Below are 26,689 nucleotides of genomic sequence, written 5' to 3'. Positions count from 1 at the left end.
CCCACCGGAACACACGCAGCTGCGCCATTAGACCAGGCTGCACCAGTGCCCACCTCTTTCCGTGGCAAGGACAAGAAAGGGGGAACCCCACCTTGAAGGCCCAGTGGCCATGGAAAGAAGAGACAGATGGCTCATGGTCTCCAAAGGCCCTAGACGTGCACTGAAGAAAACTCACGCCCTAACAGGCAGGCAGACAGACAGGCAGACCAGACCCCTTTCTCCCTCTCTGCCCCCATCAGCCCAACTCTACACACATGCCCCAACTTCCAAAATGGACATTTCAGTTAAATATTAGTCACTGGAAAGTGGGGCTTTAAAATAAAGAAATTCACTTTGTAAAATGTTTACTCTTTCGTATGACTCTAGATTTCCCGATATGCTTGCTCGTACCAAAGAGGAAAACTTACTGTTTATGTGATCGATGTAGTAGACACCAATCTGAGGGTCAAACCCGGCTTCCCATCCCCACGGCAGCTCATCACCAACACAGTCAGCAAACGACAAGGGCTTCGTTAGCCTGTAACAAACCAGAATAAAGGTACAGGTGATTCTTTCCATCCAACCGCGTATGTTTAAATCCAGCACCCTACCCACATGCTAAGTGTCCAGGCTGCGTTTCCTTTTTGTTCTTGATTGTTTCTAGAGTTTGCACTACTGTGTTTGAAATCTTTAAAGAAAAAAACAACAAGGCTGAAATGCAGAGATGAATATCCAAAAAAGTAGCAGTAAGTCATAATACCCTTTGGAAAGTTCACAGCTTAAGATTGGGAGATAAATCTGTACAATAAATAAATAAGGCCATCTTAAATCAGGGAGAATGCCAAGCTGAGGGTCAGGAGGGCTGGAATCCAGCTTGAGCTCTGCAGCTAAATACCCATCTCAGTGAAAAGAAAAGTTTGTCCCAGGATTCGAGCACCAGCATCACGGGAATCATCATATCAGTATCTCTAAGACAAGATACGCATCAGGCTACACTAACTTCAGATTTGGACGCTCTTCTATATATTAACTCGACTGCAAGGTCCACAAAGAGCTCTCCTTGAGAGGAGGGACAATAGATCTTATTTTTATACTTATATTTTTATACCTGTACTTAACAGTCTCTCAACAAAATATTTAATGGAATCAAACACACAAAGTATTTCTACTATCAACGTGATCTCACCTTTTGAAACTGCCTTAAGCTTTCTCTTTAAGCCTTAAAACTAATCGGGAAACTAGTTACCTAAGCAGAGTACAGGTTTCAGAGTTAATTATGGGTTGATTTTCTCTCTCACTTCCTTCATTTTCGCATCTGAGATTTTCCCTGGCTGTTAAAGCAGCTGCAGGCAGGCCAGCACCACAGACTGGTGACCGCCCTGCTGTCGGGTGGCCAACTTCAGGTGACATCTCTGCTAATTTAATGCACCGGCACCACCAGTACAGTTCCTACATATGAAATCACCTGGAGTCTCTGTGATCCATGCTAGTGAATATCAATGATTTCATAGCGCAACTGAAATACAGGTCATTCCCAGAATCACATCACTCATCAGAATAATGAACTGTGTCATGTACCCTTCAGAACGCTGGGAGAAAAACATGAAAAGGAGGGAAACCCTTTCTTCCCAGGTGTGGCCTGCCAACAGCCCTCCTCCAAGGACGTAAAACACCAAGGGATGAAAGAAAGAAGTGTCTCCTTTTCTCTCAACCTTCCCTAAGCATGAAATCCGCTTCTGGAGATGGCTGCAGGGATCCTGGCCTTCACGAACGCCGGCTGACTCAGTCACCACACTGACTCTCTGTGAGACCTCCTGACTAGGCAGCTCTCTCTACCTGTTTCCTTCCCTTCATTTTAAGTGGTGATGACACCCCCTATCTTCTCCCTGCAATTTAACTACCTGCTAAGATTAATGGGAGAATGAAAAGGGATTAACTCAGAAAAGTGTCTAGGACATGGTTAAGCAATCAATAAATGTTAGTGACTGTGAATCCAAGCATCACACGTGAATTCTCTCTTTCACTCTCCAGAGGAACCAAGTCTGGGAGCACAATGTACAGCAGTGTTTCTCAAAGTCTAGTCCTCACGACCAGCAGCGTCCACATCTTGGAACTGGTTAGAAACAAATCCTTGGGCCCTCTAGTATAGTATATGCTTACAGGATCAGAAACTCTAGGGCCCAGCAACGTATGTTTAATCAAGCTTTCCAGGTAATTCTAGAGAATTTGGCTCAGAAGTTAAGAACTTGAAATTTGAGATCAAAGGGACCTGGATTCAAATGCTTGTTCCGCCATCTTACAACGTGGGGCAGGTTATTAACCTTAAAAGCCCCTGTTTTCCAATCTATTATTTTTTAAAAAGGTAGGGACTGGGGGAGGTCATGAAGCTTAAATGAGAACCAAACGGTGTAATGCCTGATAAGTGGAAAGCTTCCATATGCAGTAGACGAGTGAAATGAATCTCAGACGTGTTAAGCAATGCATCCAAATATGGCAATTTGCCATATTCGCTTTGCAAACCTGGAGTCGATTTGAACTTAATCTGAGTCCAAAAACTGGCCCTTAGAATTATGCTCAAATCCCACCTTATATCATAAAAACTGCGCAGGAAAATTGAGTTTTCTTTTGACAAAGGAATTAGATACGATGTACATCAAAAAACTCCCTGGGACTTCCCTGGTGGTGCAGTGGTTAAAGAATCTGCCTGCCAATGCAGGGAACATGGGTTCGATCCCTGGTCTGGGAAGATCCCACATGCCGCAACTAAGCCCCAGCACCACAACTACTGAGCCTGCGCTCTAGAGCCCACGAGCCACAACTACTGAAGCCCGTGCGCCTAGAGCCCGTGCTCTGCAACAAGAGAAGCCACCGCCATGAGAAACCCGCGCACCGCAACGAAGAGTAGCCCCCGCTCGCCGCAACTAGAGAAAGCCCGCGCGCAGCAATGAAGACCCAACGCTGCCAAAAATAAATACATAAATTTATTTTTAAAAACCCTCCCCACACCATGGAAAGTGGCCTTGTCTTCATACTCTGTCTGTAAGACTGAGCTTCGACCACCTGATTAGACAAAGCCCCTTGCGTATCATTCTGCTTGACGATTCTCTTTCCTTAAACTCCTCTATCTCTGCTGTCTAAAAAGTACATGCACCCTAAAGAAATAAAGAAGAAGGAGACATGGAAATGGTACGTATAAATGACAAAAGAGAGACATTACACAAGTTTTGTCCTGGCACCAAAGCAACATGTTTAAGCATGAGTATGATATGAATATACTTATTACTTTTAGAATTAGAAGTCACAAAAGTTTCAGAACATGCACTATGATTACAAGTTATGGTAACTGGATTACACTTGCAAATAATCCATCTTTTCCTATTTATTGTTCAACAGATCATAAGCACTTTATTAACTGTCACTGTTCTAACACTAGAATTACATCTATAAGTGAACTCAGTTAAAAATTCAGGCGTTTCCCGTATGGACACCAAGGGGGGGAAAGTGGCGGGGTGGTGGTGGGATGAATTGGGAGATTGGGATTGACATGTATACACTAATATGTATAAAATAGATAACTAATAAGAACCTGCTGTATAAAAAAATAAAATAAAATTCAAAAATTAAAAAGAAAAATTCAGATGTTTCCATTCCTGGAATTTAACGTAAAACCTTCCTTGCAGTGTTACTGCAAAAATCAATTTAATACTGTATTTTCTGTATCTGGATAAATACAGGTGTTTTCTCCACACCCTATCAATAAGTAAAACCATTAAATACATATATATAAATTTCAAATTTTTAATTCTTATCCAAATTATAAAACATAAATAGAATAACATTCTCAGATACCAAACAAAATGAATCACTCAAATATACTGCTATCCTGATAAAGAAAACATATTACTATGATATACTAAGAAGTAACATGAAACAAAAAGAAATAACAGATGTATTCCAAAATTAGAAACAAACATGACTTAGAACAAATACGGTGAGCAGTAATGTTGATTAGCTTCTAAATTCCTTCCTCTTGTTTTGCACAAGGAATCTCTGAAACAGTCAGTGTTCCCTCCATGTTAAGGAAGTAAAAAATGGACGGAGTTTGTTGGTTCCCCACAAAGGAGCAACAGCATGCAGAAAGCCTGAAATTACGGACCGTCTTTATGCGAAATTCCAGAGATTACTCTTTGCTTAAAAAAGTCTTCCTTTGCACTGTGACTAATGTGAAGAAAATGGCAATTTACTGCAGCACTTTGCCACAGTTTACATACAAAATTTGAACTTTGCAAGGTATTTCCTCTCCTTGTGGGCATTATATCATTCTTTTATACAACCTGTCATTTAGTATTTATTGTCAGGCCACAGATCCCTGTCCTGTGACATGAGATGCCACACACAGATGAATTTACTCTTCCCAATTACACGACGGTGAATACTGCTGTGTGTGCAAGCACACATCCAGAAACGACGACTTTGCGCTAACTGCAACCGAGTTTGTGCTAATTGCACTAAATGAAACGGCACTTGACAGAGAAAACCATTTTCAGGTTAATAAAACTCTTGCCATGGTTCCAGCCTCCCAGATGTACAGTTTAGCTTGAATGTTAAAGGTCTGAAGAGTTATTTTTCCTTCACAGCATCTGTTGCTGCCGTCGTCTAACTGAAACTGAAGGCAGAGTTCGCATCGTCGACTAGGTCTCTGATCGCTACAGAATCGGCCCACACAAATCCGCCTGAATTGCTCCAAGAGAGCGGGGAAGGAATTCAATATGAGGTTCACAATGTGAATTCTACAGGGAGGGTAAGATACCAGAAATCTCTCCATAGTTCTGAGAGAATTTTAATTTATAATGTTGCTGATTAGTCCCCTAAAAACAACTTCTTATCTGTTTCGATCACTATTCTAGTCAGGGAAACCAGCAATGCAAAGGAACAAAATGAGGGGAATGCCAGGGATGAGTGAACAGAGGCAGCAGGAAGAAACCGGCTTTTAAGAATACAAACCTCTGCAGAGGAGGGTAACGCAGTTAGTTCTGAGTCTTTGGGGAAATTAGCTTAAATTCTTCTCAAAGGGTCACATTAGACAGGAGAGAACTGCCAGATGGGCAGGCCTGGACCTGGGGCAATGGGTCAGGCAGGAGACTGCTGCCCTGGGTTTGAACGGCTCATGCAGGGTTACTAGCTGGTAAGTGGCGTCTAACCGGGCTCATTTCTTTAGACTGAGTCCATCATGTCCTCTTGGACCTGCGTGCTCTCAGACAGGTCTCCTCTACGTGGGCTCTAGATCTGGTCCTCCTAGAGTTTATACCCACTGGTGCCAAAGAGCAGCAGTTTAATCCCTCTTCCACGTGATGGGCTTTCAAATATTTAAACACAACCATCTTGTTCCCCAAGTCTGCTCGCCTGGAACCCGGATGCCCCATCCCCTCACCGTTTCTCATATCTCTCCTCCACTCAAAAGCCTGCCCGTCTCCCGCCCTTAATCCCATCCGCTTCTCCCTGCTCTGCAACTTCACTCCATCCGTTATTGTCAAGGGTTAATCTCCTCTCACATAGTTAATGCCTTCTCCCTCAGCCTACAGATATACAGGACTCAATCCCCCCTACCCTTCAAAACGCCCTCCCTCAGATCTCCTGGCTCCTCTTTTGACATTTGCTTCCTAACGGTTCACTCTATCTGACCTAGGGATTTTAGATCTGGAGGACCTAAAATCTCCCTTATGCCACCTAACCTAATTCTCTAATTCCTTCACGAATAGACTCCCGAAAGGCAACATTTGTGAGTAATTCACCTTTGAAAGTGCACACGGCTTGTGCTATTGCTTTGGGGACCCAGACATTACTTGTAAAAATGTCAATAACAATACTCTATGTAAAAAAGGTCAATTTTTACATAATTATCCTAATAATATAAAACATTCACTGAGTGATTCCCATGTACCACACATGCTTTAATGTCTATAAATGTGTGAATTAAATCCCCATAAACCTCCGCAAAGTAGATACAATTATTATCGCCCTTTGAATACCCTGTGCAGGAAAAAAAAAACCCAACTTACTTGTAATGAGACAAGCCTGTGACTGTACCGCACACACCTCTCTCTCTAGTCAAAGTCTGTGGTTTCCAGCCATGAAGTTTCCATTCCTGTGCAGGATGTGGCCATCACTACTGTCATTCCAGGCACGGATTTAACTATTGATATGCTACTTGGATTAACTAGCCACCAATTTCTGGGAGAAATGGCAAGAAAGGAGTCCCTTTAAAAAGTTCTGGAGGGAGGAGGTGGGAGGGGGCCTGGGCTTTAAGACGGCCCTGCAGATGAGGGACGGAGCGCTACTGCTGCCTGAGCGCGTCCATGGCTGCGCCCACGCCATCGCGGGCCTTTGTACCAGAAACCTTCGCAGAAGAGGCTCCAAAGAAGTAAAAAATAAGACCCGATCAGAGGAGAGAGGAAAAATACACACCAAGGACACGCAACTCTTAAATTCTTTAGGGATCTGACCAAAGATCAAAAGCAGCGTTTAAAAACTACTCTCTTCACATGATTTGTAGACTGAATAGCGATTTGTAGACTGAATAGAAATTTCTAGGTCAAACTATATGATTTATACATATAGTATGTAATTCTTAAACAGGAGGTTATAATATGATTCAATTTAATTGTTTATATTGTCTGCCTCCTTTAGTTAGAAAGAAAAGGTGGGGGACTTCCCCCTACCCCTGGTGGTCCAGTGGTAAAGAATCGCCTTCCAATGCAGGGGACTCGGGTTCCATGCCTGGTCAGGGAACTAAGATCCCACACGCCGCAGGGCAACTAAGCCCGCGTGCCACAGCTATTGAGCTCGCGCATCTCAACGAGAGAGCCCCTGTGCCGCAAAACTACAGAGGCCACGCGCCCTGGAGCCTGTGCGCCACGACTAGAAAAGAGAAAACCTGCACGCCACAGCTAGAGAGAAGCCCGCGCGCTGCAACCAAGACCCGACACAGCCAAAAAATAAAGAAAGAAATAAAGAAAATAAATTAAAAACAAAAAAAGAAAAGAAAAGTTGGTGCTAACAAGGCCAAAATTGTGGATTCCATCTCCCACAAGCGCTCTTTAATACAACACTGGCCCAGAAATGCTGAGTTACAGCAGTGGTTCTCAACCTAAGAGCACATCCCACTCATCTGAAAAGCTTATTAAAACAGATTACTGGGCCCACTCCTAGAGCTTCTGACTCAGCAGATCAGGGGTGGGGCCTGACCTACTAGGATTTGCATTTCTAACAGCTTCCCCAGTGATGCTCATGCTGTTGGTCCCTGGACCACACTTTGAGAACCACTGGTTAAAGGGCACAAATTACAGCCTAATATACCCAGGTGATGGAGAAAAGGAAAACAAACTTAATCTAAAAAGGAACCTGGGACTTCCCTGGTGGCGCAGTGGTTAAGAATCTGCCTGCCAGTGCAGGGGACACAGGTTCAAGCCCTGGTCCGGGAAGATCCCACATGCCGCGGAACAACTAAGCCCATGCGCCACAGCTACTGAGCCTGCGCTCTAGAGCCCATGAGCCACAACTACTGAGCCCACGTGCCACAACTACTGAAGCCCGTGCGCCTAGAGCCCATGCTCCGCAACAAGAGAAGCCACCGCAATAAGAAGCCCGCGCACCGCAACGAAGAGTAGCCCCTGCTCGCCGCAACTAGAGTAAGCCCTCGTGCATCAACGAAGACCCAATGCAACAAAAAATAAATTAATTTAAAAAATTTATTAAAAAAAGGAACCTGGAGGCAAAAGCCTATGCTTCAGAAATATCTCTATTATGAAAACTATGAAATGTTTAGACAAAATTAATGGCTTAATAATTCTCAGATTTGGGCCACTTCATTTAATTTTAAGTAAACTTTTTTTTCCCTCAAGGAACATTTAAATAATTTTAAAATAAGTTCTTAAAAAGCAAGGTTTTCTTTTTCTCTCATTTTCTCTCATATATGAAATACATAGTAACAAGTATTCAACATCATTAGTCATGGGGGAAATGCAAATCAAAACCACAATGAGGTACCCACTAGGGTGGCTATAATTTAAAAAACAGAAACAACAAGTGTTGATGAGGATGCAGAGAAATGGGAATGTTGTGCATTGTTGATGGGAATGTAAAATGGTTCAGCCTCTATAGAAAACAGTTTGGAAGTTCCTCAAAGAGTTAAACACAGAATTACTGCATAACCCCACCATTCCACTCCGAGGCAAATAACTAAAAGCACTGAAAACAGGTACCCAAACAATTGTATGTATGCACATGTTCATAGCAGCACCATTCACAATAGTCTAAAGGTGGAAAGAACTCAGACTTCCATCAATGGATGAATGGATAAACAACGTGTGGTATATTATTATTCAGCCATAAAAAGGAATGAAGTACCTATACATGCTACAGTGTGGATGAACCTCCAAACATTATATTAAGTGAAAGAAGCCAGAACAAAGGTCACATATTATAATTCCATGTATATAAAATATCCAGTATAGATAAATCCATGCAGATGGAAAGTAGATCAATGGTTGCCAGGGGCTAGGGAGAGGGGCAAATGGGGAGAAAGTGCTCAACAGCTACTGGAGTGATGGAAATGTTTTGGAACTAGACAGAGGTGGTGGTTGAACACCATTGTCAATGTATATATGCCACCAAATTGTTCACGTTAAAGTGGTTAATTTTGTGTTATGTGAATTTCACCTCAGTAAATTGTTTTAAAAAATTTACTAATTTTTTACAAAGTTATAAATTTATTAAAAAATTTATAAATTTTTTATAAATTTACAAGTTATAACAATGCCAAGACTCCAAGTGAATATTTGGAGTAAGTAAAATAATAAAAATACGGGAAAATGTTCAACTTCACTAATAATAAAAAGAAATGCCAAATAAAACAATAATGAGGCTTAATTTTAAGTCTATTAGGATATCAAGTTTTTGTTTTGTTTTGCTTTGTCCTAAGGATGAAATTCAGTTCTGGTGAGGATGTGGGAAATCAGTTACTTTCATTTATTGCTGGTGATTCTGTAACTTGATACATCCTTTTAAGAAACAGTTTGGCAGTATTAAAAAACCATTAAAGTCTTGATTCCACGTAACCCAGGAATGCTATTCTTACACAGTGTTCCCTGAATCCTGTCCCACCTGACCACCTCCACAAAAACTCAGGAGCCACCTCAGGCACCTTTACTACACTCTCATTTCTCGACAAGCTTCTCAAAGGCAGGGCCTCTGCATCCATCTCTGCCTCTCTAGCCCAATGCCTTCCTCGTACACAGTTGGCATAGAATCAATGTTGACTGAGTGGGTGCAGATTAGAAATGAAAACAGGGACACCATGGAAGAATTGTCATTTTTTAAAAAATGTTCAATTTACAAAAATGTAGTGGTAAATGCATTTACTAAGAGAACAATATGAAGGTTGATATTAAGGTGATAGTTGACAAACATGTTTCCTCACCATGGGACAGGCAGGATACGAGAAAAAAATCTTTCAAAACTGCATCAAAATATCTGGTCCTATAATTTATTTTAGTTTACTATAATTATATTATGTATCATAAATGAATAGCTAAACAGAGAACAGATTCTTAGTTACGAAGAGGTAAAAGAATTTATTTCAGGTGTTTCAATAATTCAGCAAGTTTTTTTAAAAACGTATCTTACCCTACAGAAGAAAACAGAGAGGTCAGCAAACACTTTAACCTGAACCTCATTTCTCTCCTAAGTGCCAAGAAATGTTTGCTTGTTGGATTATTTGGTTTTGGAAAATAGTTTGAGAATTTAAGTGGATATTCTGGCAAAGAAGGTAGGAATGTTTGAAAGAGGAAGAGGGCTTAAGAGATTATTGTCCAAACAAACAAACAAAAACCCACCAAGACTGTCTTGTCCTCCTCCCTAGACTTTAAACAACACACAATCATCAAGGATTTCATCACAGATAATAACTGTTCAAGGGCCAGGACGGGACATTCACTCAAGAGAATGTGCTCCAGTCACAACAACAAAGAACTGACACACGACCCACCCACCCACCCCTCGGCGCTGACAGGACCTTGTTAGATGCAACCTCTCTCTTAGAGAGGTCAATTAAGTGATTTAAATGAACCAGTATTACTTTTATCAAAACTTAAGGAACTGGGAAGATGTTTTTTAATCCCTATGACCTTATAGGAGAACCCCAGTTAACAATATGTTTCATTCTAGGCTATGCTTTTCTTATATAAATATATACATATGTATACCGATGCACATAAAATATTATGCACATTTTTACAAGATTGGAATTGAACTAAATAAACTATACATATACTATAGTTTTGGGTCCTACCTTTAAAAAAACGCAAGTAATACATTCTTATTATGAAGAATACATAAACTAGGATAAGCTATTATTAAAGTCCCTCCTTCATTTACCTGTAGAATGCTACATACTGCAATATTTTGGTATCTTATAGTCCACCTATAAATTCATATACTTTTACAAAACATGCAAATAGGCTCATACTATGTGCATTTTCTATGACTTTGTTCAGTTTGCAATACAAGTAAGAAATCTTTCAATGAGCATATATATAGGTTTACCTCAATCTTTCACTACCTACATACACTGAGTGGATTACAGTCCATTATTTAACTATTCATCAGTTAATAGACACGAGTTGCAACTTCCTTCAAGAGAAACTAATGCTTCAAAGAACTTGCTTGTAAATGTTTTTAACTGTGCAATTTTTTAGAATAAAGCCCTTGCGAAGAGTCAAAGAACATACACCCTTTTTAAATTTCAAAATCTCAACATGCATTAAAGAGATGTTAAAGACATATTAGCATTTATGTTTTTACGTTCTGATAGTCTCCTCCACATGGGCTTTAGCAATTTGCACTCTCATCCACAAGGTAAGCGAGGGCTCATTTACCCACATTCCACCACCTCTCAACGTGATCGTTGGAGGGGGAAGCTATCTAGTAATTGCTAGTAAGGTTTGTAACCTTTCTGTACGTTTATTTGCTTCTTTTGTGAATTGTCCTTTTTAAAATTGTGTTGTTTGTCCTTCTTAATGATTTGTAGCAACTTTTAACATATTTTGGTATTAATCCTCTGTCAAGTGGCAAATATTTTTTCCAAGGATATTACTTATCCATAAACTTTGTTTATGATGAGTAAAAAGACTGATTATTTAAACGTGTTGGGCTAATTGGATAGCCAGTTAGGGAATAAAAGCTAGATCCTACCTCTTTGTTACAACAAAATTAATTCCAGATAAATCAAAAGAGCTATACATGATCCATGAAACTAACTGAAGTATGAAACCCACTAGAAGAAAAGATACAGAAGAATTCTTTAGGACTTCTGGATTGCACTCCTTAACCCAGTGTTTTAAACTGTAGTCCCTTAAAATACTTGCCATTGAAAATAAATACAGTGACAACAAAATCATACTATAAAATTTTAGCGAATTGCTGGCAGCGGCTTGGAGCTGATGGCTTGCTCACTTGGTTGAAAAGGCAATTAAGTGCCAGAAAAGTGCTAAAGACATAGTAGCACCAAACAGACTTTCTCCTTGATCTAATCAGAAGCCCTGAAAAGTAAAATAGACAAAAAAAAAAAAAACAAAAAAACTACAAGTTACTTAATGGGATGTTCCTATTCCACTGCACCTACCTTGGGAACCATGGTCCTAGGTCAATGGAAGACACTCAGCAAGGAGCGGCAGACCTGGGACACATTTTAATTTAGGAAAGTGAACCTGCGAGTGACGCACTGAGCAGGCTAAAGCAGCGGTTCTCAAAGTGTGGTCCCTGACCCAGCAGCATCAGTACCGCCTGGTAACTGGGTAGAAATGCAAATTATCAAGTTCCTCCCCCGAAACTACTAAATCGGAAACTGGGAGGCTCTGGCCAAGCTCTCCACGTGATTCTCATGCCTGTGAGAGCTGCTGGGCTGGAGAGGCTGAAACAGACCTCAACCTTCCCTTTTACCATCAGAGAGTAAGCAACTGCAATGACGAGGAGAAAGGTGGCCAAGGTGGCGCAGCGCAGAGGGCTACGGGAAAGGAAATGAGCGGATTCGAGGCTGCCGCCGAGGAGAAAAGGCTCCTAGTGACGGCAGACCTCCCAGTCACTGGATATTTGAAAGCAGAAGCTGGATAACGAAAAGTCGGGGGTGTTACTGAAACAGCGCACTCACTAAACGTGAAAGCAGAAACGAGAAAAGTCTACAATGCTTATAGTTTGGCAGTTTCAAAGGAGCGTAGTGATATCAGCATGGGTAAGCAAAACGATCAGGCACAATTAACTTAAAAATATGTTGTGTGTGAGGCGCCAGAGGGACGTGCAGGTAAAATGAGGACTAAAATTTCCATGTGGAGATCGGCTAATGGATGAGGTTAATGAGCCAGGCAAGGCCTTGGGATGTGCCCACATTTAATGGGACATTAAGGATGCTGAGGAAACTGACTTCAACTGGAAGAGGGAAAAAAAAAAACAACAACCCACTCCAGCCTCTAATCTTTTCATTCCTGCCAATAGGAAGTAATAATAATAAAACTACCAACAAAGGAACATTTCATTCATGCGTCCACGAGGTCACCCGACGTTTACCGAAAGCCTCTTGCGTGTGCTGGGACACACGAGTCGCGAGAAGCATGGCTCTCGTCCCCAGCAGCTTCTCCAGACAACCAGTGCCTGTCCTCTAGGTGGGAGCTGCGGGGTGGCCTAAATCACTTCCCCAGTGGTAGCTCAGTGTTTGCTTTGGAGACGAATGCACTCGGACTGTGCCTCCTTGTGGTACCGTGGATTAATACCAGTGGGCTAGTCTTTCTGACATTGGGTGGAGTGCAGGGGAACACAAAGTCGTCCTCATAACAACAACACAGGGCTAGATTCCCTGAACCAAAGCACCCATTTCTCTGTCTTTTAAGTGCAGAGACTCCATATTTGTTAAGAGGGAGGTAACCTTCCGAGACCAGGAAAACCAGCTGCACAGAGCCCACATGGACTCGATCTCTCTCCTTTCCACACACCAAGTCCATGGTTAACTACCCATCTTCACGCCCCTGATCACATTGACCACAGGATGCAGTTACAGGTCATGCTGGAATTTAATAATCCCAAGCCTAGCTTTTTTTTTTTCATAGGATCACTGAAGTTTAATTTATATACCAGAAAATTTGCCCGTTGTACGTGTACAAGTCAGAAATTTTTAGTAAATTTATAGAGTTAAAACCACCACACAATCTAAGTGTAGCGCATTCTGACCACCCCAAAAAGATCCCTTATGCCTATTTGCAGTCTCCCCCTGCCCCATCCCTACCCCCTGCCCCAGGCAACCACGAATTTACTTTCTGTCTCTATAGATTTACCTTTTCTGGGATTTCATACAAATGGAAGCATGGAAATTTGTGCTTTCTTGTGTTTGGTTTCTTTCACTTAGCATGTTTTTGTGGTACACCCATGTCGTCTAAAGATCGATTTATCTTTCTTCCTTCCTCCCTACGACCTGTCTTGTCCACTTCTGGAGTCCTCGGTGCCTAGAACAATGGCTGGTACTCATCCAACACGTGCTCGATGACTGTCCTTTCTGCGGACCACTGCATCTGCACTGATGGATCCCTGGCAACGACACTCTAAACCCCTCTCAGGATACGAGGCTTTTGCACTGAAAAGCACCTCATTCTGGCTCTGAGTACAACTAACACAAACCAAAAGAATCACGGATTTTTTTTTTTTTTTTAAAGCTACAGGATTGGAATTCTGAGAATCAAGTATCAGAAAACTAAGAAATGTTCTTACGCAGCCCAAGGAATGGCGCTAACATGCTACAAATCAATTCCATCCCCAGCATTTGCTTTGCTAGTTAAACACATGATTGGATTTTTGTAACTTATAGGAAGACTTTCTTTGGTGGTATTTCCTTGTGCCTTCCAGCCTCTGTTTTCCTCTGGCACAGCACCAGATCCCCCAAGCACTAAAAATTAGACGTATGGAATGTCAGGAATGTCTGATAACTACACTAACTTCAGAGCTCAGCCATTAGTCATAAACAGAAATGCCCTTTGAGCTCACTCAAATTCAACTCGAAGCAAACAAAAGTCATGAGGCTGAGTACTGGCAAAGCATGCAGGCTGCTGTGGGGTGGGCTGGGAAGGCTCTAAATATAGTTCTTCATCGCAGCAAAGACAAATACTGCTTCGTTATCGAAAATGTTAATACACTGAAGGTGCAAAGCATTGCTCGGTGACGTTTTCGACTGGTAGCACCTGAGTTAGAAACACAAACCATTAAAATTACTTTATAAAATAAAGTTTGTCCTATTCCCATATACTTTCACTAACATCTCCTTAACAGGGCCTCGTCTTTAGTTATTAATCCAGCTCTACAGGTGCTGGTACTGCTCAAGATTAATTAAAAGAAAGAATACAAACACCAAAAACTTTGAGGAACTGTTCTAGTTCACAAGAGAAATAATGGGGACCTCCCTGGCGGTCCAGTGGTTAGGACTCAGCACTTTCACTGCTGGTGCCCGGGTTTGATCCCTGGTTGGGGAACTAAGATCCTGCAAGCCGCATGGTGCGCCCACCCCCCCAAAAAAAGGAGGGCAATAACAACCAATTGTAGCATGTTTATCTCAATTGGATCCCAATTTTTAATTTTAAAAAGAGGATAAAAGAATTCTTAGAACAAAAAAAAAAAAAAAAAAAAAAAAAAAAGAATTCTTAGAACAACTGGGTAATTTAAATATACTAGATGTTATACTAGATCTTGGATGATAGATGTTAGATGACATGACAGGATTTAAAAAAATTTTCCATAGTTGTAATAATTGGTATTATGGTGTGTAAGGGAATATTTTTTCCTTGGAAGATGCATGCTGAATTATTTAATGGTGGAGGGTCATAATATCTGTAACTTACCTTCCAATGTTACAGCAAAAAACAGTAAACATAAATACAATACACACACACACACAAAATAAAAAATAAATACAATACAATACACTCATACATTTAAAGAGAGAGGGAGGAGAGGATAAAAGAAATGTGGTGATAAATTATTTGTCAGATCTACAAATTTTTCATAATAAAAAGTTAGGAGGGAAAAAAATCCCTCATTAAGGAAATTCCAGTAAACACAACAGATTGAATACATGTGTTTGCCTACACTCCACCTTGAAAATTGCAGAAAAAGGATATTAAAAAGTCATAAACACAGAAGGACAAAGGGCAGCTCAGAGGACAAGAGCCACAAAATTTGGGATTGTGGAAAGCCGAGTGGTAACTGAGTTAGCAGACCCGAGAAACAGGAAACCTAAGTCAGCAAGAGAAAGCCCAGCAGCTGATTGATTCATACTGCAAACCCTTGAAAGGCTCTGGAATTCCGGCATCAAGGACTTCAGACAGCTGGGTGTGGCTGTGGAGGACTGGCCGGAAGTCTGTTAAGAAGTAGCCAGCCCCTCAGCCTGCCTTTGCCCAATCTGGGTGAAACTGAAGGTTTCCTCTCTAGAGAGACTCAACTACAAAGATTCTGGACTTCCTGGCGGCTGGTACAGCTGAAAGAAGGCGTACCTTACTGGAAACAGGAGGATTAAGGGACTGTCCACGCACTGACCAGTGGGGTTCCCGGACCCCCTTTCCCCACTCAGTTTTCAGAACCACTGGTAGCTGGGCTTACACTTGCTAAGCAAGAGATTGGTGCCGTTTTTCCTGGGAAAACTAACAAGCTCAGAAGAGATCTATTGACATTAATACCTGGGAGTGCCCTTATAGGAAGGGTGGGCCAGATCACTACATGACTAAGCCTCACCCACAATATAGAGCTTCCAAACTGCTTTTTATGGCTCATTCTTAAATATGACTGATAGCTGTATCAGTCAGGACAGGCTAGGTAACGCTCTAATAAAAAACAATACCAAAGTCTCAGTGGCTGAACACAACAAACACTAATTTCCCACTCAAGCCAAGTTCAAAGTGGTTCTGGATGACTCCCCCAGGCAGCTGGCCTCCACAGTATGGCTCAGGATTCCAGGATGCATCTCGGGTGACTGGCACCTCCGCTGCGATACTAGGTAGATAGGTAGGTAGACAGATAGATTGATAGATAGATAGACAGATCTCAGTCAGTCAATCTTGTGGGCTGGGGATACATGTACACCCATACTGTTCGCATTCCACAGTCAAAACACATCACATGGAGGCAGGGAAATTAATCCCCTCATGTGCCTGGAAGAAGTGGAGGAACCAGAATGATCCGTATGAGCTTTTCTAATGCAGAAGTTAAGAACACCAGGTCTCTAAAATAAAAGCAGAATCTAAAACAAACACACTAAAACAATGAATCAGGCAATTTAATGCATAGAAGAAATTTTCAATTTTGTTCAGAGAAACGGAAGAAAATTTCAATTAGCATCTTCAAAGAGATACAACAGACCATCAAAAAATAAATATTTGGAGAAAGAAATTTAAAACCCTTGGTCATGAACAATACGATAGAAGAAATGAACCTATCTATTGAAGTGTTAGAAGATTAACTTAAGAAAATTTCCTGGAGAGAAAGACAAATGGAAAGGAAAAGACAGGAAAACTGGAGGACCAGTCCAGGGGGGGTCTACCATCTGAGTAGCAGCACTTCCAGAAAGAGAGAACAAAGTATACATGAAGGGGAAGATATTATCAAAGATGTAATACAAGAAAATTTCTCTTAACTGAATGACTGGTTTCTTGAATATAAACAGCCCACCCAGAAGAATCGTTAAAAAAAAGACCTACGTCAAAGCACAATATTGTGAAATTTTAGAACATGGAGGCAATGAGAAGAGTCTAAAAGCTTCGAGAGGAACCAGGTCACCAAAAAAAAAAAAAAAAAAAAAAAATCAAGAATCAGAAAGGCTATACACTAACAACAAATTTTCTGAAAAAGAAATAAAGAAATTGATCCCATTTACAATGGCATCAAAACCAACAAAATACCTAGGGATAAATTTAACCAAGGAGGTGACAGATCTCTACTCTGAAGACTATAAGATGTTGATGAAAGAAATTGAAGACAACAGAAATAAATAGAAAAGTATCCTGTTTTCATGGATTGGAAGAATTAATATTGTTAAGATGTCAGTACTGCCAAAAGCCATGTACAGATTCAATGCAATCCCTATCAAGATAACAAGGGCATTTTTTAAAGAAGTAGAGAAAATACTCCTAAAATTTATATGGAACCACAAAAATACCCTGAATAGCCAAAGCAATCCTAAAAGAATAACAAAGCAGAGGCATCACACTTCCTGATTTCCAACTACACTATAGCTATAGTAATCAAAACAGTACAGTACTGGCATAAAACAGACAAACAGACAAATGGGACAGGATCGAGAGACCAGAAATAAACCTAAGCATATACAGTGAACTAATATTTGACAATCGAGATAATAATACTCAATGGAGAAAAGACAGTCTCTTCAATAAATGGTGCTGGGATAATTGGATACTCACATGTAAAAGAATGAAATTGAACCCCTACCTTACAACACTCAGGAAAATTTACTCAAAATGGATTAAAGACTTAAATGTAAGACCTGAAACCATGAAACTCCTAGAAGAAAACAGAGGAATAAAGCTCCTTGATGTGAGTCTTGGTAATGACTTTTTTGATATGATACCAGCACAAGCAACAAAATAAAAAATAAACAAGTAGGGCTACATCAAACTAAAAGTTTCTGTAGAGCAAAAGAAACCAGGAACAAAGGGAAAAGACAACTTATGGAATAAGAAAAAATATTTGCAAACCGTATATCTGATAAGGGGTTAACATCCAAAATATGTAAAGAACTCATAAAGCTCAACAGCAAAAATAAACAAATAACCCAGTTAAAAAATAGACAAAGGACCTGAATAGATCTTTTTCCAAAGAAGATATACAAAAGGCCAACACATACATGAAAAGATGCTCAACATCACGAGTCATTAGGGAATGCAAATTAAAACTGTGATGAGATATCACCTCACGGGTGTTAGAACGGCCATCATCAAAAAGACAAGGGATAACAAATACTGGCAAGGATGTGGAGAAAAGGGAACCCTTGTGCACTGTTGGTGGGACTGTACAGCCACTATTGAAAATAGTCAAAAAAATTAAAAATAGAACTACCATATGGTCCAGCAATTCCACTTCTGGGAATATATCCAAAGGCAACAAAACACTAACTCCAAAAGATATCTGTACCCCCATGTTCATAGCAGTATTATTTATAACGGCCAAGACATGGAAACAACCTAAGTGTCCATCAATGAATGAATGGGTAAAGAAGTTGTGCTATCTATCTATATATAGCACAACTATATTATATATATATATATATTATTCAGCCATAAAAAAAATGAGGAAATCCTACTACCTGTGCCAACATGGATGGACCCTGAAGGCATTAGGCTAAGTGAATTAAGTCAGACAGAGAAAGACAAATACATATAAATGATCTCAATTATATGCGGAATCTGCAAACAAACAAACAAACAAAACACCAAAAAAAACCTCATAGTAAAGAAAAAGAGATCGGACTTGTAGTTGCCAGGGGCGGAGGTGGGGGGAAGGGGGAATTGGTGGAAGGTGGTCAAAAGGTACAGACTCCCAGTTACAAGCTAAGTAAGTACGAGGGATGTCATGTACAGCATGGTGACCACACTAGCAGCTAGCAGCTAACACTGCTGTGTGATACACAGGAAAGTTGTTAAGACAGTAAGTCTTAAGAGTTCTCATCATGAGACAATTTTTTCTTTTCTTCCTTTTCTTTTTATTGTGTCTATGAGATTCAATATGAGATAGCCGAACCTATGGTGGTAATCATTTCACAGTACGTGTAAATCAAACCATCATGCTGTATGCCTTATACAGTGCTATATGTCAATTATTTCTCAATAAAACTGGGGAAAACAAGGATCATAAAGGCACCGGACTTCCCAAACACAAGGCTGGAGACTACAAGTCAGTAGAGAAACATGGTCACATTTTTCAGTACAAATTATTTCCAATCTGAAATTGTATCCCCAGGTAAAATGTCTATCAGGTATGAGAGTAGAATAATGTGGCATTTTCTGAGATGCATAGACTCAACAAATTTCTCTCCTATGCCCCCTTTCTAAGGCAACTCTACCAAAAGGAGAGAAGAAAGCAAGAAAACTGGAAGACATGGGATTCAAAAATTAAAGTATCTTAATTTCTAGTAAATGGAGATCCCACGCGCGTATGACCCGTGCAGCAGTTAGTTACATGACTCACCAGGCTGAACTGGAGACCAAGAACAGGAGGAGCAGCAGGTGTGAAACTGACAGAATACCTGTTGTGTTTAAATGTACTGAAAGGAGATTTACAATTCTGGCAGCAAATTGGTGATGGGGACATAGAAAATTAAGCCAATGGAAAAAAAAGAGACAATTATTAACTACAGAGAAAACCAAAGGGAATTCAGCTGTAGTACACTAGATTGGTCATCCAGAAACAATATTGACATAGTCATAAAAATGTAAATATTGAATACTGATTTCTTTACAAGGTGATATAACACTCCAGGATGATGAAGGGAAGGGAAATGTATACATAGGGAGGGCACCCAGGAGAGCTGAATCCTCACCCCGAGTGGGAAGTCAATTCTCTAAATCTACAGCTAAGAAAATCAAGACATATACAAGTGTTATTTAAAAATACAGAGGTAAATACCAAAAGAAACCATTAAATATGTAAAAGTGGTTGACTCCGGGGAGAGAGAATCAGGTATAGGGAAGAGCAGTGGGTCGGGGACTGCCGATGTGCTTGAGAACCTATAATGTTCATTAATCATTTACAGATAGAACTTTGGCTAAAATAAAGTTGTAAAATCTCCCATAAGTTTCCAATTTTAATTCCAAAAATCAGAAAACTTTCTGTACTGTCTCTTTTACTGATTTCAAATTTATTCTTAAAGAAATCTCACCTAAAGTTTTACATTTTTTAAGTTTTTTGAAGTTACAGTTTGTTAAAGTTACATTTGCTCAGAGCTTAAAGTATTTTTTCCCCTGGTACACTAAAGCACATAACCTAAAAATCAGAAATTATTACCAATGTAATCTTTTAGTAGAAACTAAGTTCTAGTGAATCAAACAAAACAGAAAATATAAATATTATACCTTGTTCTTCTGGGTTTTATTTGGAAGCCCTTGTTACATTCAATACACTGTTGAGAGATACCAAATGATATATATGAAAAATATTCTGTAAAGTGCATAAATGTTTTTATTTTCATTTTGAACACTTGACCCTCCTCTCCCAGAGGCTGAAATCTAACTGGAAAGATAAGGCATATGCAGAAACATACACAACAAAAGGCAGTTTGTGCTAGGAACCATGTGAATGGTACAAAGAAGCAATGAAGGCAGTTGATTAGAAAAAGTTTCCATCTGGTTGCATCTGAAACGGTGGTTGTCACGCTAAGCTCTCATCAGTTACCTTCTCTCTCCATTTTATAAAGCAGAAAAACAAATTAATCTGAAGAAATGACTCTTACTATGTTCCCAAAGCGCACTTCCACATCCGCATGTTTCACTTCCAGGGCTTCCTTTTAATTCTCCCCGTGCCTGCCCCTAACCTGGCAACAGTGCTCTCCTCCTTACCCCATCCACTACCACAAGCTCCTTCCGGATGACTACAACTCCAGGACCTCAGAGCCGCAAAGTCTGCCATGGAGCCTCTGCAGCTCTTGTCATTTACCTGAAGATCATCCTCATGAAGGTTTCTGAATGTTTAATTTCTACACCCTCCGAGCCTCAGGCTGGCTGGTGAGCTGGTCCCCGCTGTGACTTCAAGTGTCTGCCTCCTGAATCTGATGTTTTCAGCCATGATGGGTCAAAGAGGACCCACTATTTTCTAGAGTGGAAATCATTCTCTGGCCAGCACAGCAACTGTTAACCTAACGTTTCTGTCTTTTTAAGCAAATAAGCATCTGGACTGTGCATCTGGAATATTCCTCTCATCATTACTTCTGCTGTGGCTTTATGCTCTTTTTGTCCAGCAAACCTACTACTGTCTTTTCTAAGTACCTTGAAAATCTATTTTCCAAAAAAAAAAATCATCCTTTTGAAGTATGCTCTTCTTTTGAAGCTCAGATTGGTGTCCATGAGAAACTACTGATTTCATAGTCACTTCCCTACTTAGGTGAACAACTACCTGATTGTTTATATTAAAGTAAGCTAGAATTGGGTTTCAAAAGTTTCTGGCATGAAAATATATTATTTTGATATTCATACCGAGTATTCAACCGTTAGATATTCAGTAATTCACTGGTTTACAAGAGAAAGTTGTAGCACTTAACACTTTATTTCTTTACACCAGGTCTTGAATCTTCAAAATTACTTCCTTTAATACAAAAACTACGTGATATAAAAATTCTGGTTTGTATGCATCAAGATATTCACCCCATCATTTGGGTATATGAGGGTCATTCCAAAATTGTATTTCCTCAGGATTTCTCTGATGGACATCTAAAAATATAATAATAAAAATAAAAAATATACAAAACACACTTGTCTTTCCTTCTTCAAACCTTAACAGCTTTATAGTAACGCATCTAATTTCAATGAGTATCAATAATGTCATTATGTATAATTAGAGTAAAATAAAGTTCTCTCATGCCAATGATTTGTACACTTGTACTTGATCAATTTTGTTAATTTTAATATTTCCAAATGTTTTAAAAAATACAGATATAGACTTTATAATACTTTATGCCATAAAAAGATGACATTTCATATTTAAAGATAATTTTTAAAAACTCTTATATTTCTACACATGCCATAATTTAAAATCCTATTTCAATGTGTGAAAATGGTATCTATCGTCCTTGTTTTAGATTTTTGTCCTTGATGATTTCCACTGCAGCCAGCATGCACCCTGACACTCAGTGACAGGGAGGGAATGAATGGCTTAACAATCTCCTCCTTAATGTTTGCTTTCTTCAAAGAATTTCTAGGCACTAGACACTTAAAAAAAAATAAGCTTTGACACCCTTGACGTTGGAGTAGACGTTTTTACTTCATCACAACTAAGCCAAGACACAGAGACAATGATGTGACTGGGCCAAAAGTAATCACAGAGTCCCCCAAAGACAGCTCTATAGTGAACTGAAAAACCTACTACACCGAAAATCAGAGTATCTGGGTTTGACCCTATCTCTTCCAATAGCTTGCTGGGAGAGCTTTAACACTTAGCAATTTCTTTGATTGTTAGTTTTCTTCAACTATAAAACAAAAGGGTTTGATTCAAAGATCCAAAGTCAATTCACGCGCTAAAGCTTAATGATTTTTTAGATTCTGCAGTCCTTCACTGTAGAGTGTCGTAATTCATATCTTATTTTCTCACTGACTTAGAAATCTAAATGATCCTTAATTGGCAGTGGCCCCTAACAATTCTGTTTCAAACCCCTGTGCCCCCAAAAGAGCCCTTTACTATATCTGGCAGGAAATACAAGGATCTTTTTAAATCTTAAAAAAAAAAAAAAAAAAAAAAATCATTCACTGACTTCTATTGCCAACTACATAAAATCCAAGGGATGTGGTCTGGCATTCAGGATACTCAAAATCTGACCTCAACTCACCTTCCCAACTTTTATCTCCAATGATTCCCTTTCTTGTTGCCAAAGCTACAGTCAAACTAAACATGTTTTTCTTAACCACTCCAAAGTCTTCCCGGTGCCCATGTTTTTTATTCATGGTTTTATCTTTACCTAGACTGTTCTCTGTCTCCACAGAGTCAAGTTTGACCAGATCCTCAAAGCTAGGGGGACCATATAATTTATCATCCAAACTGCGACAATTCTGACAGTGAAAGGGGATGTTAATTGGATAGGACGCCAGGAATAAACTGGGGCTCACCCAACACACTGGGACATGTGATCGCTCTACATAAAGCCCAGCTGGAGTGCACATCTACTGGAACTAAAATCCCTCCCCTAAACCTCCAGCACACTGGAAATTTGCATCCCCTTTCGATGATCATTTCTGCTGTGTATTTGAGTTATGTATACAACAGCCTGAGTCATGAGATGATTCGGCCTTATACTCCCCACAATGCCTGGCATATAGTAGGTGCTCAGTAAACATCTGATAAATGAGTGAGCTCCTAGGTACGTGAGATTTCTGTACATGACGTTAGGTTCTTTCAAGTCAGTGCTCGCCTTTTTAAGACCAGCAGCACAGTTCACACAGAGAAGAGCCACATTCCTTGGTCACCCCAAAGAGAGCCATTTCCCGCAGGGATGTCCCAGGTTCACACAGCAACTGGAATGAGGATTCCCGTGGCCCTGTGGAGGCACGCTTCAAACACACGCTGATTCAGGCCTGCTTCACGACGTAGCCCAACTCCTTGATGTGTAAAAACACCCCGTGAGGTAGATACGAGAAGTCCCCACTTTATGAAACACTGTGGTTCACAGAAACGAACAGCATTGTCCAGAATGAGCTGCTAAGTGAGGAGCCAGGTCTGAAATCCAGACATTCCGACCGCTAGGACTATCTTGGTCCCCACAGCATACTGCAATGACCTGGACAGATATGGCATTTACATAACAGAAAATATCATTCTCATCCCTGAATGCTGCAGGCTACGACGCACAACTGCCCCAAACGTCTTACGCAGTTCTGTTGATTTTCTGAAAATGAGAGGGAAAAAAATCTTTCATTAGCTGCTTCTTTCAGCCACTAGTATAGATAGACCTGGCTAAGTTAGAGCAGGGGAAAAAAAAGAAAAAGAAACATAAATAAGAGAAAGAGAGAATTTAACATATTACAAATCTCAGAAGCAGGAAGCGTGGAGTGTCATGGTATCAGTGTAGCACTGGGTGCGCCGCAAGCACGCATCACAGTGTTGCCACGCAGATGCGTCAAGTTATTTCGGGGACCCAATAAAGGAGGCACTTTATCATCTGGAATGTCCACCTGAAGATGGAGGCTTCTACTAAAACAGAAGTCTTATGAATTAAACAAAAGAATTTTTAAAAAATCAAACACACTTATTTTTTTGTCCAAGTATGTTTCATTCTACCGTACTCAAATGCCACACATAGGATTTGGATGAAAAAGTAAAACTTGTACTTTGTGCCAGTTTTTAAAGTTCCTTCATTACCTATACGGTTTCCACGTTCTTTCTTTGTAACAACAGTTAAATTTAAGCCTCAACGGGCTTCATTCCCATTTGCTCTGAGTCTGAAGGCATGAGAAGTATGTAGCATTTATAAAGCAGGAAATATCTAAAAGCATTCTGCTGAGATTTCCTTCCCCCACACCCCGTTCCACACCCATTCCTTAAACTGCCTTCGAAAGGCCTGCTGTGTCCCTTACAAATTAAACCCAAGCTACTAACAGAAGCAGCGCGCTCTTCCTTGGTTTGTTTGGACACCGCATCTCCGCGAAAGTTGGATGTTGCCTGGCTTCAGCAGCTTCTTAGGCTAGCACCTGACCCCTCATGCTCAAATATTTTAATGCCACGCAGGTCAAATATGCTTTTCTGCTGTTATCAGAGTGGAATCTAGGAGGAAAAGAAGAAAGCCTACCAACTCGGCTTTCCATTCTCCACATACCAAACCCTAATCAAGAGGCCCTTCCAACGTTTGAGGCGAACGTGTCTCTCTGACTCTCCAAGTCAGGAGAGGCCTTTCACCTCCCCCCACCCCACCCCGACCCCTCCTCCCACCCTCACTCCCTGACCCACCCTCAGATCAACTCTGCCCAGCCTCGGTCTGAGCTCCCATGCGTGTTTACCCAGTAGATGTAAGACTCTGGAACAAATGGAATGTTTGTTTATGGTCCATTAGAGGTAAAGATTGTGAATACGGTGCTTACATGAGGCTAACATTTATTAGTTATTAATACCTCTGCAACAGTACCCAGCAACAGTTATTAATACCTCTGGTTTATTAACTGTCCAAAATGTGCCTTTTCTACAGGGTACCATTGGTCAGGATAAACCATTATGGTGATGAGCATGGGGATGTCACCACACTGGAGGCTGTCACACAACTGGCAGCCAGCCAGCCACAACTTGCCTGGTTTTTGAAAACATCTATCCATGTCCCCAGAAGCCATTCAAGGTCAAGGAATACCCAGGAGGTCTGGCTCCACTGAGAAGCAGCCTCATGATAGGTGGGTCGAGCTGGCCTAAACCTGATCAATTCCAGGACCCATACCCACAAGAAAGGACTCACTTCTCTGCCAGCTCCAAAGCCATATGTATCACAAAGATTTTCTCCAACAGCATAGACTGGCTTAAGAGTTTTGTAAAATATTCTCGATTTTAAAAAAAGCAGGAATCTCTAACTTAGTTCTAACTTTCTCTGTGTTTTGAAGACCAACTCCCAATCTCTTCTTTCTTTTCCCATTACTTAAAAAAAAAATGGTTAAATCACATAATGCAGAGGACACTGACCTGCATTAAGTCACAATATTTTACAAGTAAAGTAATAGGTAGTTTAAGATTATGAAGTCTTACTAAGCGAAATTTAGAGCAGAAAGTGAATTTCTTATATGGACCTTCTTAATGGCTGCTCACAGAAATTATTTTGTCCACATGGCATGAGAGAATTTTAATTTCGGTTCCATTTTCTCATTACCCTCAAAAACTCTAAAAGTACCATTTTGTTAAATTGAGTCAGTGCCCATTGAATAGAGTAATTCAGTAAATTAGCTCACTTGTCCACTAGAACACTAATTTCATTTTTTCTAAAATTAATACAACCTGCAACGTTAAAGCAAACCACTCCCATCTATCTTGCCACCTTACTCAATAATTCAATTCTCTGTGTAATTATGTTATAAAATTTTAAGCTAAATCACAAATCACTTTTGTACAATGACCTAGAAAATACTCATCTCTTCACAAAACTGAAAACATCTAAATTAATTTTAATAATTTTGAGCACCACCCATATACAGCAACACAATCAAGACAGAGGATACTTCCAAAGTAAATTGGCAATGACTTATAACTTGGGTCAATTCAAACAATCAAAATGAAAAATAATAAAGGAAATAGAATACATGCTAATTTACACTGGAGTTAGGCTCCAAAAGCTCATTTGTAAATCAGCTGTTCAAGCGCTCCGGTTACTTACTGGCTTAGGCCCCCAAACCAGATCACAGAAGTCTCTTAAACTCACAGTTTAAGTAAATAAAGCTCTTGCATCTTCCCTATCATACGACAAGCTTTTTCACTGGAAGAAGGATTTGTCATTCTGCTCTGTTATTTCCTTCAGCTGTGGGCTCTGGGTCTCTCCTCTGAGAGGAGACATTTCCCAGCTCCAGGCCACCAAATCCTGCAGGCCAGGCGGGCTGGGAGCGTGGGGTGTGCATAACACAACCTCGGCACACGAGGTTCCACATGGCTCCCAAGACTCTTGTTTTCTGACCTCTCTGTGGCCACATGGATGAGTCAGCCTGCTTCCCTTTTTACTGTCATCACTTCTTTTCACCAACCAGAGTGTTTCTCCTTTATGTTCACTGGGGAAATAGTCTCATAGCTATGTTCTATCCTCTTTGGTCCCTAATGCAAATCACCATGATATCCTAAGGCTTTTCACTGCTAGTCTCTCAAGTACGAGGGCTTCTCTGCCTTGAAGTCATCTCCTCTCACCAAGGTGCTATAGAGAAGAACAAAAATTGAACACTGGAAATAATGATGCCTC

The 26,689-nt window shown here is 40.4% G+C and overlaps 1 protein-coding gene across 2 annotated transcripts in view; it reads right to left on the bottom strand.

The window, feature by feature from the left end:
• The window catches only part of WWC2 (WW and C2 domain containing 2), a 163,139-nt gene that overhangs the window by 77,666 nt on the left and 58,784 nt on the right, over positions 1 to 26,689 (bottom strand). For both annotated transcript variants that reach the window (XM_061177545.1, XM_061177547.1), the window contains exon 2: positions 408 to 517. In XM_061177545.1, the coding sequence (XP_061033528.1) occupies positions 408 to 517 (110 nt within the window). The remainder of the gene's footprint in view (positions 1 to 407; positions 518 to 26,689) is intronic.

Source organism: Eubalaena glacialis, chromosome 20, assembly GCF_028564815.1.
Source record: "Eubalaena glacialis isolate mEubGla1 chromosome 20, mEubGla1.1.hap2.+ XY, whole genome shotgun sequence".
Classification (NCBI taxonomy): domain Eukaryota; kingdom Metazoa; phylum Chordata; class Mammalia; order Artiodactyla; family Balaenidae; genus Eubalaena; species Eubalaena glacialis.
This window is presented reverse-complemented; position numbering and strand designations above follow the sequence as displayed.